At 34.0% G+C, this 16,790-nt stretch overlaps 1 protein-coding gene across 2 annotated transcripts; it reads right to left on the bottom strand.

Annotated features, from left to right (window-relative positions):
- Window positions 1-1,584: 1,584 nt before the first annotated feature.
- Window positions 1,585-8,257, bottom strand: LOC145004072 (subtilase family protein). 2 transcript variants are annotated; one of them, XM_078962973.1, is made up of 9 exons: window positions 8,109-8,257; window positions 7,628-7,826; window positions 6,899-7,078; window positions 6,353-6,464; window positions 3,958-4,519; window positions 3,252-3,355; window positions 2,635-2,992; window positions 2,342-2,555; window positions 1,585-2,275 (listed from the first exon to the last, which is right to left on the bottom strand). In XM_078962973.1, exons 1-9 carry the CDS (start codon window positions 8,175-8,177, stop codon window positions 1,746-1,748), a joined length of 2,328 nt encoding a protein of 775 aa, XP_078819099.1. In that variant the 5' UTR covers window positions 8,178-8,257; the 3' UTR covers window positions 1,585-1,745. The 2 variants fall into 2 exon arrangements, with proteins under 2 accessions (XP_078819099.1, XP_078819100.1); XM_078962974.1 differs by having other exon boundaries at window positions 7,628-7,727; window positions 8,109-8,226.
- Between the last annotated feature and the right edge of the window lie 8,533 nt (window positions 8,258-16,790).

The raw sequence follows: 16,790 nt of genomic DNA, 5'->3' as shown, positions 1-16,790 counted from the left end.
TTTCCTCTATATCTATAAATTCGGTTCTTGGTTTTTTAGTTTGGACCCTAAAAACTATGAATGAGCAAAATACTCGTAGGAACCAAACTAAACCTAACCGGAACTGATTGGGAACAAATTTGTAATACCCGAAAATTAATACAAAATACAAAGTACATACATTTCATTTTTATTATAAACATATCAAAAAGACAATGGTGTATCTTTATGTCCATTCGACGTTTACAAATTATATTAAAGGGACCAATACAACAATACACTATAATGATCCAATAAGGGCGTCACGATTTAATAATTTTAGAATGCAAATTTGGCTTTTATCCAAGGTGTTATGTTTGACCTTCTTCTTACTCTTATTGGATTAAGAGTTACAAACACAGTAAGTTACAATCAACTTAGTGAATAATGAATACCATATAATTGTATAAAAGCAAGAGGATAATAACGTCATTATGCAAACGGCCAAAGTCACCGTGCTCAACAAAATGAAGTAAAAACTCACCAAGTCATTTTAACACATAAAATGTATATATAATATATTCCTCTTGTGTAGCTAAAGGGGATTTGTGATGCCTCTAGCGCTTTAAGACACCTCTCGTGTTTCTTTTGACTTTAAGCACCTCTTGTGTGTTGTGTCTCTATTAAATTTAGACACTTGTTGTGTCTTTGTGTCGTGGAACACCACTCTATAAGGTTGTATACTAAAATACAAGAAAGATAACACAACATATTACTCCATAGTCTCAAAGCATCATCTTTTTATAGGACACCACTTGTGTTCCTACCACTAAAGTTTCACGTTTAATCCTATTAATACCCTTTCAATGATCTCATAGTTCATACGCAATAAGGGTAACAAAACGAATTATTCACCTAACACCTTGAGCTATGAGTATGGAATAAGCTTCAAGTTGATTACATTTTCTTGTCTCTTCAAAGTTGTCAACACAAAAAGCAATGCTTAACATAAAAAAATCAACATCTTTTCCATTTCTTTTTCACCCATTTAACCCATTAATTAACCCTAATACTTTCCACCAACTATTCAATCCTTTTTAAGGCTTACATGCACACTTATACATCCTTTACACATCATTTTATTAATAAAAACTCTCTTGACACCAACTATATGTTGTCCCTTGGCCCTTGCTCACGTTCACGACCTTCTCTACCCACTTTTACAACACATGCATGTATTTCTTTCCTCACTCAACAATAGTATACATGTAGGGTGTTATATTCTTAGATTTCCATCAAGATTTACTCTAATATGCATTAACTAAACACTCAACAAGTGTTATCAATTTTCTGGACATCAATATCCTAAACCCTAGTTTCCATTTTCAAGAGCAATCAAAGATAGAATAAGAAACAATTACCTTCTAAGTACAATTGGAAGGTTATAAAAAGTAGTACTAACATCCTTTAATCTCCTTGATCAACATACATCGCATTTAATAGCCATTCATGTTACGTAAAACCTCTTTTGTCACACAATACAAAACAAATCATAGTGTGTTGGACTTGCAATTAATTGACAATGAAACTGATGTAATCTAACATTATTATGAAAAAGACGAAATCTTTGCTAGAAAACACAACATGCAAATTCTTGATATTGTATTTCAAGGTATGTTATTGTTATATGGTTACTCTTCTAATTATTCCTCTTTTTGTTCTTGTTTTCAATAACTTTCTAATCAATCCATGTTATCTTTATAGGATTAAATCATTAAACCCAATCACTACATCAAAGACACTGCAATTGGACTTCGAACAATATGAACACCATCACTCCATGTGAGCCACCCGAATGAGTACATGTCTTTCTCCACCTTCGCATTCACCTGTCTCTCCACCCTTAGTTCAAAACTCTTCTTCTCGCCGATACTTTTAAACTTCAAAATCGGCGGCGACACCTTAATAGAGACTCCCGACGGCGGTTCTACACTAGCAAAGTAAACACTCCCTTTGCCACCAACATTCGTCACCGTTCTCTTTACACTCACTTTCCCGATTAATTTCGGGAAACTGAAAGATGGGTAGTTTAGATTTTGAGTTGAAGGTGTAGATTTAGGGCATATGAAAGTTGGGTTGGATCTCAAATCACCATGGCTGCAAAGGAATGAGAGATAATCGGTGTACGAAGCATCGTAGATTAGTCCGGGATCAGCTGCCTTCTCCGGCCGGAAATGACCCGATCCGTATTGGAACGGATCTGCTTGTTTGCCTGATGCATCGGTTATTTGCTTCCCTTCATTGTTCAGTAATCCAGCTGCGAATCAAACGATAAAAACATTAGGTTCGAATTATGAATTGGGCTAGGGTTTTACGATTGTACCGGAGGTTATAAGCGCTGATTTCACGGCGGCGCTGCTCCAATCGGGGTGAATCGCTTTGAGTAAAGCAGCTGCGGCGGCGACGTGAGGGCAAGCCATTGAAGTTCCTGAAAGTATGTTGTATTTTACCCTTCGGTGATCACCTTCGATCTTCGTCGGAGAATTACCTTCTGTCCACGCTGCCAGTATATTCAACCCTGGTGCAGCAATATCCGGCTGCCAAAAACCCAAAGTTTACATATCAAATTGCTATAAAAAAAAATCCATCAAAATGAACATGCGTTCATCAATTTACCTTGATGATCTCCGGCGAAATGGCACTTGGGCCTCTACTTGAGAAGGCAGCCATTGATGGAGCTGGTTTAGTTTGTAATACAGTTCTTCCTGGATAAATATATGCTGTTCTGGTTTTTGTGGAGTTTATGTATTTAAGAATTTGCATTGCATCATCTGATGAAACCGCAGTTGCCGGAAGAACATGAGCGTCGACGGTTAACTCAGCTCCGTTGGCGGGGCTGTTTCCTAAAATGTAGCCAATGCCGCCTGCCCTCTTTACCTCCATCCCTTTTCCAACTCTTGTCCCGTTCCCTCGCATGCAAAAGACAATTTTGCCCTTGGCTTTTTGAGGGGATAAAGAACCAGGTAAACATTGGCTGCATAAATTTCAAGATTCAACATATTCTGATTATTAATTTTTTGGGTTAAAGAAATAAAATAACAACATACGTTTATTTATTTGTTATAGCATCATGTTTTCATTGTTATAATTGGTTAAAATTTTCAAAGTATAATGGGAAGAATTGAAAGTAGGAGGATAATTGAAGTATGTTACTATTTTTTTTGCGTCTAATGCTATTTTTTTTTCTCAAAATGTCATTTTCTTATAATGCAAAATAAATTTAAAATAATTACCCTGATATGTATGTGTTTGGTACATCTTCATTCACAACCTCTGCAGCATAAACAAGTTGATACATTTTCCTTTGTGGTAGCTTGTATGGAGTTGCTGATTGTCCCTGTTAGAAAGAAAGCTTTTAACTTTTTATTTTCAAGTTTCGACCTATTTTTTTGGCAATTTAAAATCTCATTTTTCAAGTCCATTTAAACCCGTTTGTTGAACATGAGAAAACAAGTTGTATTTTATTTGGCTTGTGGTGAATATGACAAAAACTGTTATTTATTTATTTTTTTATTATTATTTTTTTTATCTTACCTTTCTAATGGGAAAGGGACAAAACTGTAATTTTCTGTTCCACCCAAAAGAAAAACGCGAAAGACCAATGAAAATGAGACAAAAATCATCATTTTTTTTTAATGCCGATGTAACTGGGACATAAATTGTAATTTATTGTAATTTTCTAGTCGTGTCCCACCTTTTTGGGTGGGACAATAAATTACAATTTCTGTCCCACTTACATCGGTATTAAAAAAAATGACGATTTTTGTCTCATTTCATTGGTCTTTCGCATTTTTTTCTTGGGTGGAACAGAAAATTACAGTTTTGTCCCTTTTCCATTAGAAATGTAAGATAAAAAATAACCCTAGAAAGTCTATTTCATCCTATGTAACAAACACAACTTAATAGGTGGAAATATATAGTTATGTGGGTAGTAGTGACCTTGATTTCTATGCCATTTCCTAACTGAACCGGGGCAACAAAAGCACGATCAATAGAACTTGCAGCAACTGTAAGTAACCACGGGGCAGTATTAACCACCGTGGACACCGTCGGCCCTTCATTACCGCCACTACACACCACCAAAATATTATTTTTCACCGCTTGAAGTGCTCCAAGGGCAAGACCGTCATTTGTATAGTTAATCGGGGTTGATGACCCAATCGAAATGCTCAAAATATGAACACCATCTTTAATAGCATCATCAAAAGCGGCTAACATGTCTTCAAAAAGACACGTGTTTCCATCTTCTTTGCCCTTGCCTGGAACCGCCCAACACACTTTGTAGATTGCCAGGCGGGCCTGCGGTGCACCCCCAAAAGCCGTCCCGGCGGAAAACCCACCAAGGGCTGACACGTGGGGGACACCACGGCCTCCGACTGTGGAGGCTGTGTGGGTCCCGTGCCCGTCCATGTCACGGGGGGACCGACTGTCTTTTGTGGTATTTAGAGGCCCGAATTGTGCTTCATAGCCCTTAAGATAATATCGTGCTCCTATGAGTTTTCTGCCATAATATGTAGTCATGATAAGATTCATATTATTTCTTATTAAAACATTGTAACATAATATTTCGAGAATATACCAAATTATAGCAATGTCAGAAAACAATTTTTATTGCCAAAACTAAGTAGATTTTTCAATATATTATATCCTAATAAGAAAAAAGTTTGAAAGTAATATCGAATTTACCATCAGATAAAAAGAGAATAAAGATAAAAAGAGAATAAGAGAAACTTGTGAAAAAAATAAAAATAAAAAGAAAAACTCAACCATAGCAATAAATTGTAATGTTTAATAATTTGCAAAAAAAAGCAAACTTGGACTGGACCAATAGAAATCAGTTGCATGTATTTTACGACAACTCCAGAAAAAACATTAGTACAATTATTTTGTGACAAATATAGTAGTATTGTTTATTTGGTAAATTTTCAAATGAAAATTCTAGTAAAAAAATGTTTTGTTGCGACTTTAAGAAGGGACAAACATTGTGGCCCATATAGAAAAGAAAGAAGCATGGGGATTATTAGTGGTTCACATTTGACAATTTGACACAAAGAAACAGCCAAAATAGAGTGCAAGTGCAATTGCAATGCAACCACCAATGTTTTTACTTATTGGGTCATGCTTTTGTTCTTTATGAAATAGACAATCTTGGCTTTCTAATCACACCAACAAGTTTCTAAATCCAATTCAATTCCAACCAAGTATTGCATTCAAGGATCATCATTGGTTCATACTAATTATTTATTTTCCAAATAAAATCAAACAAATTACAAGAGATAGTAACATATTTTATTGTAGTTACATCACAATTTTCCGTTTACATATTGTTATTATCGTTCAAGAAATGTAAAAATACGTTGCTGTTGTTGTTACAGTTAAAGAAATATAATTAAGTTGTTATATTGGTAGAGATAGCCAAATTTTTTTTAACAAAATGGCTTATATAGTAATAATTAAGGTGTAGATTATTATTTAATAATATCGTCCCTAATTTTGAATTATTCTTTTAATCTATCGGTAAATTGTTTCAAACATATAACAATAGTAGTTTCTACTGAAAGTCCTAAAGTTAGTCTTCATCATATAAAAAAGACAAAGAAATCAAAACTAGCATATATTTAAAAAAATTATAGAAATTTACCAACCTTAAAATGTTAAGAAAACCACAAAGTATTAAACGACAAGATAATTAAATGGCCACAGTAAACAAATATGAAGAGATGAATAAAAATTAAGCAACCGTTATCTAAAAAGTAAAGGCAAAGTAGCAAATAAGATCATAACTAACTATAATTATGTCTGATTCAAAAAAAAAAAAAAAACTATAATTATGTGTAAAACAAGTAAGTATGTTGGCATGATGGACAAAACATGCTAATGAAAAATTAATAAATAATTTTCAAGTTTCATTTGTTCTATTACAACATTGTAATTCCAAAAAAATTATACCTTAGTTAATAATGTCATCTAAATATAATGTAATTTTCTGTAACTAGATAGATTTTTAAAATATAATATTATAATAAAAAAAATTAAAAATATAATGCTATGCTACAGTAGACTTTTATAAGAAAAAAAAATAGGAAATACAATGATAAATTTAAAAGAAAAAAAAGTAAAGTATTTTAATATATACTAAAGTAAAAGTTAGTTATTATTTCTTTGCATAGTGAAACACACATTGTTGTGTCAAACTAGTATTATCTTCTTTCAAATCAAATAGTTATAGGTTCGAGACTTATTGATAACATAAATATATACATTTCTTTGTTTTTATTCTAAAGCAATTGTAAATTAGGAATAATAGTAAATAAAATGAAAAATGCTGACTGACCTGTTACAATTTGTTGTTTTGAAACTGGGCCCAATTTGGCAGATACCTTTCCAAGAAACTGGAATGGGTCCCATTCCTCTATCATCGAAGCTTTCTGACTCTGGCCACACCCCTTCACCAATACACAAATCCTTCACATGTTACACATATCTTCATACATTCAATTTTCTTCTTAAAAACTCTATATATAAAATGTTTTATGATTTGTAATTTGGGATATTGATTTTTTTTTGAAGCGAACAAACCTAATCTACTTCTCATTCTACTTATGTTTAAACCTGATTTGCTCTCTTAGGAATAACAACATATGATACTATTAGGCTAAAAGTTCTTTAATTTTTGAGATATCATTGAATCTTTTTTAATGTAACCGAAAAATACACAGACCAAATGATTGGAGTCTATGTGCTTTCATATCGATCAAGAACCTGTAATATTTATAAAAGATTGGGGGTCCACATTTGTAGATGTGAATATGATTGTGTACCAATTATTCATAGAATTTCTAATTTTTATAAGATAATTTTGAGAAGGAGAAAAAAATACCACTATCCATCATTCCAACAATGACATCTTTGCCATATTGAGATTTGGCTAACAAGTCATTTTTATCCAATTGATTTGGCTTCAAATCTTCATCTAAGCCTGAAAATTCCCATGATCTTGTGGTATGCAATGAATATTCCATTTCATGGCTTGGTATCACCTTCACAACCTCCTTCATATCTATTTATATTCATACATGCTTAGTAAGCGATCAAAATAAGTAATTTTAAGTTGTCTAAATTAATGATGTTTAAAAATTGTTCGAGAAAATGATGACATAAATGAAAAAATAATAAAGAAAAACAAATGGGGGCAGATTTATAATTAGTTATGATTCAATAGGAAAGTTTAATTCGATTACTTTGTATTAAATCTTCTTTATGCATTAGGTTAAAAGAAAACATTGATATATAACTTATTGGATTAAGTTGGTCAACAATTACATGGAAAATAGATGACACTAATGTCTACGTCTTTGAGATTAAAAATTATTAGTCAAAAGCTGAAATGTGACTTGTTGGTGAGTAGTGATAAATTTAATCATTCATATGATAAACATCATGTTACAGGAAAAGAAACAAAAAAAATGGTCTTAAATAAATAAATAGAAAAGAAATGTCGTGTCTTTTTTTAATTTGCGAAGCATTGAAATGTCACTTACAAATAGTGACATATTTAAGGCTTCACATTTTACATAAAGTAAGAAAAAGTCCGGTGATTATGATTTACCGGAGAGTTGAGAGGCCTCATCAATAGTAAGCAAGGCGGCAAATCCATTCATGCTATGCTTATAACTGTAAAGAAGACAAGATCTGACTTCATCTTCATTCTGTTTAACAGTAAACAAATAAGAAAGATGATTTTCTTCAATCTCATGTAAGGTTTTCTCTCCATCGTCATCATTATGCCTTAAGTATACTATGTACACCTGCCCACAATAACCGAACCAATCAAAACTCAACAAATATAATTACAACCAAGACCTTGGTTATAGTTGTAACTATATTTGTATATGTATAATAAACACTAAATCTTGCTTATAGAACCATGACCTTGGTTCCTCAAGTGTCTACACGTTTACAAGTTTGTATCAAAACACTTGTATACGTTTGAATGTAATTCTAATGCATGACGATTGTTTTCGATTAAAAAAAAAAGAAAGAAAGAAGTAAAATAGATACATATATTCACTTTTAAGTGTCTGTACAACCTTGGTGTCAACACATGAGGCTAAGAGAGGTAGCCAAAGAAGAAGCGGAAGAAATAGAAAAGTGTTCATAGTTGAAAGGCAATAATGAATAGCGGATTGATTTGAATATGGTATTTATATGAAAAGATGATGTGCCTAAGAATCTCTACGGTTTTATCAAGAAATCAATCTTGAATCTAGGGCAAGGAAGGAAACAAACAAGAAAAAACAACTAATAAAAAGTTGTCAAATGTCTCCCACTTGACAAAATTTTCCTTTTTACATTTTAAATTTATTAAGATTTTTACTATTCTATTTTTTTTAGTATTTTTACTTTATCTTGAACGAGTTATAAAAAATAATGAAAATATTTTTTTAAGATATGTAAATTTTCTTTTACCTAATGGTCCTGTTAGATATAAAAAACAATCTAAATAACATCATTTATCTAAATTCAAACCAACCTCTATTTGAAAGCAATATATGCAAGGTCCGGTAATTATCTTTCGATATAATTGTGACGAAAACTCCTTCCATAATTGATGACTGACCAAGACGTCTGTCATATAACAACACGTAATGTAAAGGTAACTTTCATTATGATCATTTGTATTTTATAAGACGTCCACTGATATATTGCCGCCTATTATCGAATAATAATTGATAATTCATAAAGAATATACAGAAGAATCGAGGGGTTCCACAAAAAAGTATAAGTGAAGCAACTTAGATTTTTGAGTAGATCTACCCTTGGGAAAGAATCTTGAATTGTTTAAGCCTTAAGGAAGCCATCATGGTGAAATCATGCACCTCATATTAATTGATGATCGATCGTAAACAAATGATAAATGATTGATTGTAAAAATCTAAGGCTTAACGTGTATGATGTGGTGTTGATATGACGAGGAAGCCACAGTGTGCACACCACCACCCTCTGGCATTGCTTATTGCTGGTGTGCCCAAGCACATGGCCGGTCCTGAGGATTCAAATGCTCAGGACGAGATGAAAAAAAAATGCCCTTAGACCCTAACATGTAACGAATTAAATTATATAAAACTGACATGTGCATACCTCCTTGTAAGGCTACATCTACTAAAGCTGAAAGACTGTCTATTTTCTCCATTGTGTAACCTGGTTCTTTTTCCGAAATTACCCTTGAACATATAGCATTTCCAAAATTAAATCAAGGCCAAGTTCGTCTTCTTCATCCTCACCATCACTTCCTTCATCATATGCATCTTTATCTTCCACTTCAAAAAAACCAAGAACATAAATGCCATTGTCATCTACATTTTTATTATTGAAAATAGTTTCAAACATCATTGATGTGCATTATGAAGATTTGAAGTACCTTATTTAGTATTGCTTTATTCAAAGTAGTTTCACCACTTTCTGCAGATTTATTGATCCTTTTTAGTGGATTCTTTCTTGGAAACAGTACCTGAGACTAATGGATCGGATTCCTCTTGAGCATTGTATTGAAGTGAACATCTATATTTATAATATAATCTCATACATTCAGGTGCAATCTCGACATAATGGGCAGCTCTGATACAGCAACCCAAAAGAAAGAAATTCCATCATCTTTATCTCAAAATAGATGTGTTTAATTATATCACACGTACAAATGAAATTAACAGAAAAAGTTCAATATATATCACAGATTTTCTGGTTCAAAAGCAAATTATTCTTAATGAAAAATACTTAGTTAATAGAACTACACCAAAATTGCTAATTGTAACCATATAATTCTCAGACAAACAAAATTACACTTGTAAACATGATTTGATTGCTTTCAACAAAGCAAAATACCAGATGATTCATATATATCAATAGGATGAATAAAACAACATGTAGAGTTAGAAACCCTAACCTAATTTCTAGGGCATGACCGATGCAAAAAAATTGTTGCGACATAGTTATTCGCCGATCCTCTCTGCATCAAATCTTCTGCGTACTTGAAGCCTCGATGTCTCGACAACGTTATTGTTGTTGTACAAAGAGGTTGTGCCTCACAGACCTGTTGAGTTGGTATTTAGTCGATCATCGATCACCGCTTGAATGATCGTTTTTCTTCCTTTGGGTGTGGACTCTGACTGATTCTTGAACGTAGTATACAAAACAAAGGGGCCCCTAAAAATTTTGGGCCCTGTGCACATGCACAGCTTGCCCCCCTTCATCACCGGGCCTGCCCAAGCATGATCTTCATGGCTCACAACGCAAGAAACAGTAAAATCATGACCGTTGGATAATTGCAAATTTTATTTTTAAATTATTTTATATTTTTCTAATTAAGCTTGATGGAGTGTGCATGGTATCAGTTGTGGCATGCCATGTAGACCGCGACATACAATTGTACACCGACCTTGGTGTGCGGCCTAGGCTGAGCTCAAAATCCATTTATCACACCTCCTATCTCTCCTCTTAAATCCTTTGTGACCATTTTTTCTTAAAATTTAAATTTTTTACATTATAAATAATACCTTCAACCATCCAATTTTACCGCACCTAAAAATATATTTTTTTGTCTCCCTAGAATACTACTTCTATCTCTTTAGAATTCAAAATCATGTCTTATCACACACTCAAAACAACCACAAAAATGTTAGTATGTTATAAGGCTTAGGTTGTAACTCACCATTTTTTTTCAAAGATATGGTTATAAAACCTTTTTGAGAATTAACCAACATTTAATAAAAACTTGGTCCAACAAAAACATTAAGTGTTACTATTAAACATCAATACAACCATAAAAAATAAATAATAAAAATTACATCAATAAAATTAATAAGGAACTTAACAAGTTCTACTTCATTGTATATCTCTTAGCTTCTAACTTCTAGCTATCATTTTTTTCTCCTCAAGTATCATAGAATACATGACATTAAAAAGAGACATGTAAAACAATAATGTCTCGTGAGCTACGTAAGTTTTAGACCATAAAACGTTTACAATCATTTTTAAGGAAAACTCCTTTCATGCATACCATAAAGCATTTTCAATCATTTGCATGATAAATCATTTCATACATAACATAACATATCATATCATAAATATCATTTCTTATCTTATTATTTCTTTAGAGTCTTTTTCATTTTCTATAACATCCCTAATTCCAAAATAAAATTTTTAATTTTTAAAATAGAATAAACACTCATTTTTATAAAGTTACATTAAATCAATCCATTTGTGCAAAAACCATAATTCAAAATCAGAGTTATAAGGAAAACAATGTGGGATCTTGAATCATAAAACCATTCATGTGCATGTGTACAATCCCGCCTTTGCAATCCGATAAGTACCTGAAAAACATTTAAATCCACAACTATAAGTCAAAGCTTAGTGAGTTCCCTAAAATACCCCACACAAAAATACATATGCAATACATGTACACTGGACCCACAACATAAGATTGGATTGCCCCCGTGAACACATCACAAAGACTGGATTGCCCTTCGACCCACAACCACAAAGACTGGATTGCCCCCGAGCATACAACCACAAAGACTTGATTGACCCTAGGCCCAAAGTCACTAAGATTGGAATGACCCCGAGCCTACAAGATAAGACTGGATTGCTCTCGGGTATGTTGGCCTACAACATTAAACAGTACCGCCTTAACCCAACCACACTATGTCTAAAACAATAACATGCGAGCATAGGTAATCATAACAAATCTACCAGTATAACAGATCACTACAGCATAACAACATCCTACACACAATGACACATACTGCAGTACAAATTATAGTGAGAAAACTCATCTGAAGGAAGAGCTAAAATCTACTGCTCAAAGTTCCACAATATCAGCTACACGATCCTCCTAAACCAAACACATGCTAAACTTCAGACTACAACTTAACACCCCTCAAAGTTTGACCAAAAGTCAACGGTCAATGACCAAAATCAACCCCCAATCCACTCCCACATCATGACCAATCATTAGTCACGTCGTGGAATATTCACAGAAAAATAGTCGCGATGACACTAGACATCACATCGTGGCAAGCAGGCTGTCACGTCATGAAAGTTGAACTCTCACATCTTAATAGGTTAAGTTCTTAATCCTTCAAGCCATCCATTCATACTTTCCAAAACGCTTTCTTACTTATATTCCAACATAAAAATCATAGTTTTACATACATTCATGCACAACGCAAGTCTAGAACTCAAACTAGGTCAAAATGGAGAAATAAGACCAAAGTCTCATGCATGGAGCTCAATACACAATCAAACGTCAGATCCAAAAAGGTGGAAGCTTTATACCTTCTCCATCTCCACCAGATGCATGAGATGCAAGATTTGGAGTGATACACTCTTCCAACTAGCAAGCACACATTCTCCTTTTTTTTTTCTAGGGCTAAAATCACCACAAAGATCTCACAAGGGTAATATGAAAGCTAGGGTTTCTTAGAGGGTGAAAGGGAGGTGATAGAGGTTGAGGGTCTACGAACTCTAACCCTTATTTCCTTTAAATAGGGGCACAAATCTCGGAATTAGGGTTAAACACCCAGGCGACCGTTACGTCGTGACCAAAGGCTTGTCACATTGTGACGTACAAGATTGAAACACGCACATACAAATATTCCCATGTTGTGGTAACCCCATGTCCCATGTCGTGACACAAGGCATTTCCTAATAACCGCATTTTTTATCCCATTAAGTTTTAGCTAATCCACTATGGAAACCGAGTGTTACATTTTAATTTCTATTTCCATTTCTATTTTCCATTTCCAAGACCAAGGTGGAAAGAACAAATCAATGCACCAAGATATCATGTTTCGTTTCCACAAACCTAGGTCGAAAGAACAGATCATTCCACCAACGTATCATGCTTTTAAGACATCTACTTCCTAAAAGAGGGGGGGGGGGGGGTATCACACATATAGATTCCTCTAGACCTCTTATAAGGCATCATGGTCCGAACAATTTTCATTTCGTCTTTACTTTCTTTTTGCTTTTACATTTCCGATTAATAATATGTGCCTCATCATTTTGATGAAGATTAGTGCTCATAGCCATAAGAAAGGTCAGTAACATTACTAGAAATAATAGTGTCCTTTTGGGTTGCTTGCAAGAACAAAATAAAACATATCTGAAAATATATTTATTTGAGGGACTTATTTTGTTAATTAATTAATAGTAAATAAAGGAATATGTTATATTCTAGAATGATTTGAATTACACAGATAATTACAATTAAGCTTCGTAATTATCTAGGGTTTGAAATCACCTCCCTATAAATAGAGGGCTTCAAATCTAGATTTTACACATGTGAAATATACCTTTCAATCATGAAATCCTGGAACCCTACAAAACCTTTGAATCACAGGAGGCGCAGTTTCCACGATGTGGACCTTGATCTTGCACGACGTGGCAAAACACAGGTTTGTGTTCTTCGAATCTGTTTGTTGCTGAAGTTTGAGGCTTGATCAAATCTGTTATAGTTTTGCTTCTTAGGTGAGATTATAGAAGGGGAACTCTATGTTGGGTTCTCTAGTCCAATCAACTAGCTCGTCAAAAGAACAAACCTACAAAGAAATCAAAAGTATGTGTAGCGTTTCATTTTTAAATTGTTTTAAAAGTCTAGAAATTTGCCTTGGTTGAAATCAAATCTATTTATGCTTAAAAATGAAGTTTTTGTTAGTTCTTCCTCTTTACCACGTTGTGGGTGGTCTTCCACCACGTAGTGGGCACGGTCTGAATCGCGACTGTCTTGGTTGCCACATCGTGGTTGTTTCTTGGCCACGTTGTGGCAAGCTGTTGAAAACTAAAATAATAATTTAATAAATATCGCGTTTTTTCTGTGTGTCACGATGTGGCTGTTCATTCCCCATGTCGTGGAACCGGAAGTTCCAGAATTTTCTAAATTCGTTTTTATTTTTGGTTGCTCACCTTTTCGATTTTAAACACCTACAAACGAGCCTTTATACTAAAAGATATAGTGAATTTGATTTAATTATAAGATTAATTAAAAGAAAAAAGATTAGGACACTTATAATTTAATTGTTGAGTGTTAGTTAATTGAGTTAAAAGATATATCAATTTAATTGTGTGTGTGTATATATATATATATATATATATATATATATATATATATATATATATATATAATTTTATTTATATGTATCACATTGTGTATTTCTTAAAATGTGCATTGCTAGTCTTATCTCCACTAAACTAATCCACTTTGATTTATATAAGGAAGGTTTAAGGTAGGTCTATTTGATTCCTAATGAGGTCGGCTTTTAAGTGACATTCGTGGCTCACCACCCTCACCGTCCTCTTGCATTTTGACATGGAGTTACTGAATAGGTGTAATAGGATAATTGTGCAAAGTTAAAAGTACTAACTCTATAAGTAATAAAACAAAATCTCGTTTTATATTAACAACATGAATCTTATTTTTCCCATGGAAATTACACCTTGTGGTATGTTCTTTTTTTTATGTGAGTGTATGTGGTCTAACTGCTTATCAAGAAAAGAATATAGTCAAAGAAATGTATATGTTGATTGAGATTCTCAATGTAACGTCCCAAATTTTAACCTATTTTTTTTTCATTTAAACATAAAATTATTTATTTAATATACAACAACAAAGTTCTAGATAACACCATTTGATTCAAACATTTATCAGAGTATCGTGAACAATTATCATGTGTTGAAATCCCCAACGGATGTGATGCAATCGAGTCGTTCCCCTCTTTTAATATAAGAAAACCTAAAACATTTAAGCCAAAAACCGTAAGCACACAACTTAGTGAGTTCCCCAAAACACCACAACACATAACAACACAAATAAACAACTATTGGTTATCAACAACCCTAGAGACTACCTAAAGTCTTAGTGGGCAAACAGCATACCGTGTGGGTTATCAGCAACCCTAGAGACTACCTGAAGTCTTAGCATACACAATAACACATGTCACGGTAGTAACAAATAAGATCCAATTGGTCAGCATGTATATACTACCACACAAGCAAGTATAGTGAGAAGACTCACCTCAATTCGTTGATAGTTAATCTCGCATATACTAGCTGTTGGCACAAGAACTCCTCGCACTAAACATATCCACGACCAAACCCTAATTAACAATTAAGATAATTATATCAGCTCAAATAGTCTAACGCCATAACTAAATCCTCATTTGGGCAAAAGACCATTTTGGCATTTCCAAGTTCAAAACCTTCACAGTTGACCAAAAGTCAAACTGGTCAAAAAGTCAACAATCAACATCCAACCAAGTCAAAGTCAATGCCATGTCGTGGGCCCTCCTTGGCCACATTATGGTAAATTCAATTCAATCATTCAACATGTACAACATTGCCATGTCGTGGGTCCTTCATGGCCATGTCAGGGTAATGTTAGGACAAAACAGTCGGGGTTCCAAATCTACCACATCATGGTCACCCTTGGCCATGTCGTGGGGACCGACTGAAGTGTCATTTTCTTCATTAATCACTTAATCCTTACAGATCAAAGACCAAAACTTCAGATCTACTCCTTCTCATTGACTTAATGCATAAAGTTTTCAACTTTATCCATTAGGACCTCATCCCAAGGCAAGATCGTAAACCGTAAGTCCAATATAGCATAAAATCTTCCAAAAATATGCATAGCTTCAAGAACAAGGTCAAGATACAAAATTTCCCAATCCAATAAGATTATGAGATGATAAATCAAGATTAAGAGGTGTTGGAGTTCACTCAACCCTAAAACATAAGCTCAAAAGGACCAAAAGGGACAATTATCACCAAAATACAAAATCTAGCAAACTAAAGATCAAGGTAGAAGATTTTTACTCACAATGGTCCATAAATGAAGTCCCTTTGCTGGATCTAAACTTGAGCTCTTCACTAAAACACTTTGCAAGCAACTTGATCTTCAAGCTCCACACCACAACATGGTGAAGGAAATGACCTAATCCCTGAGATAAGGTCTTTAATTACGAAGAAACCCTAAAATCCATCATGTCGTAGCCATTTCCTTGCCACGTCATGATTCTCACCTAAACACACGGTTCATTACAAGACATGTCATGTTGTGGTCATCCATGCACCACGTCGTGGCATAGGGTTTTCTCCAAAGAAAACCCTCTTTGATCATGATAAGCCTTAAGCTGATCTATACTGAAAAATGTGATGTTACAACTCTCCCCCACTTAAATCAAATTTCATCCCCGAAATCATTCGGTACTACTTCCTCTGTCACACTAGTCGCTCCTGGCTAAGACCACATGAAGATGGAGAGATCATCTCACACTGAAGACTTCCCAACAACACTGTTATCCAAGCCTAACTTAAGCAGAAATCACATATCCTAACGAAGAACGAACCTGGAAATTTTACCTTCAGCCAACAAAAGAATAACCAACCGTTCTGCTTGGAAAATAAAAACCCTATGCTATGCATGACTTCCAAACAAACAGAACCATACCATACCATATCCAGAATGATTTGGCTCCGCATTCGAATGTGAACAACCCCATCAGACCTGAACTATCCACTGATATACAAAACATAAACCCCGACCTTTCACCAATGCTTAAGATCTAACTTCAAATACAAAATCTACTCCCAACCCAAAAGTTAAAACAGTAAAGGCTGCCCTAGACTATTCACAAATACGACTCTAACAACCGTTCAATCCACACAAAAACATCTCAACAAATTAACGCCCACGTGATCACCAAGTTCGCTTC

The sequence above is a fragment of the Lactuca saligna genome, chromosome 7, assembly GCF_052625555.1.
Source record: "Lactuca saligna cultivar CGN05327 chromosome 7, ASM5262555v1, whole genome shotgun sequence".
Taxonomy (NCBI): Eukaryota; Viridiplantae; Streptophyta; class Magnoliopsida; order Asterales; family Asteraceae; genus Lactuca; species Lactuca saligna.
This window is presented reverse-complemented; position numbering and strand designations above follow the sequence as displayed.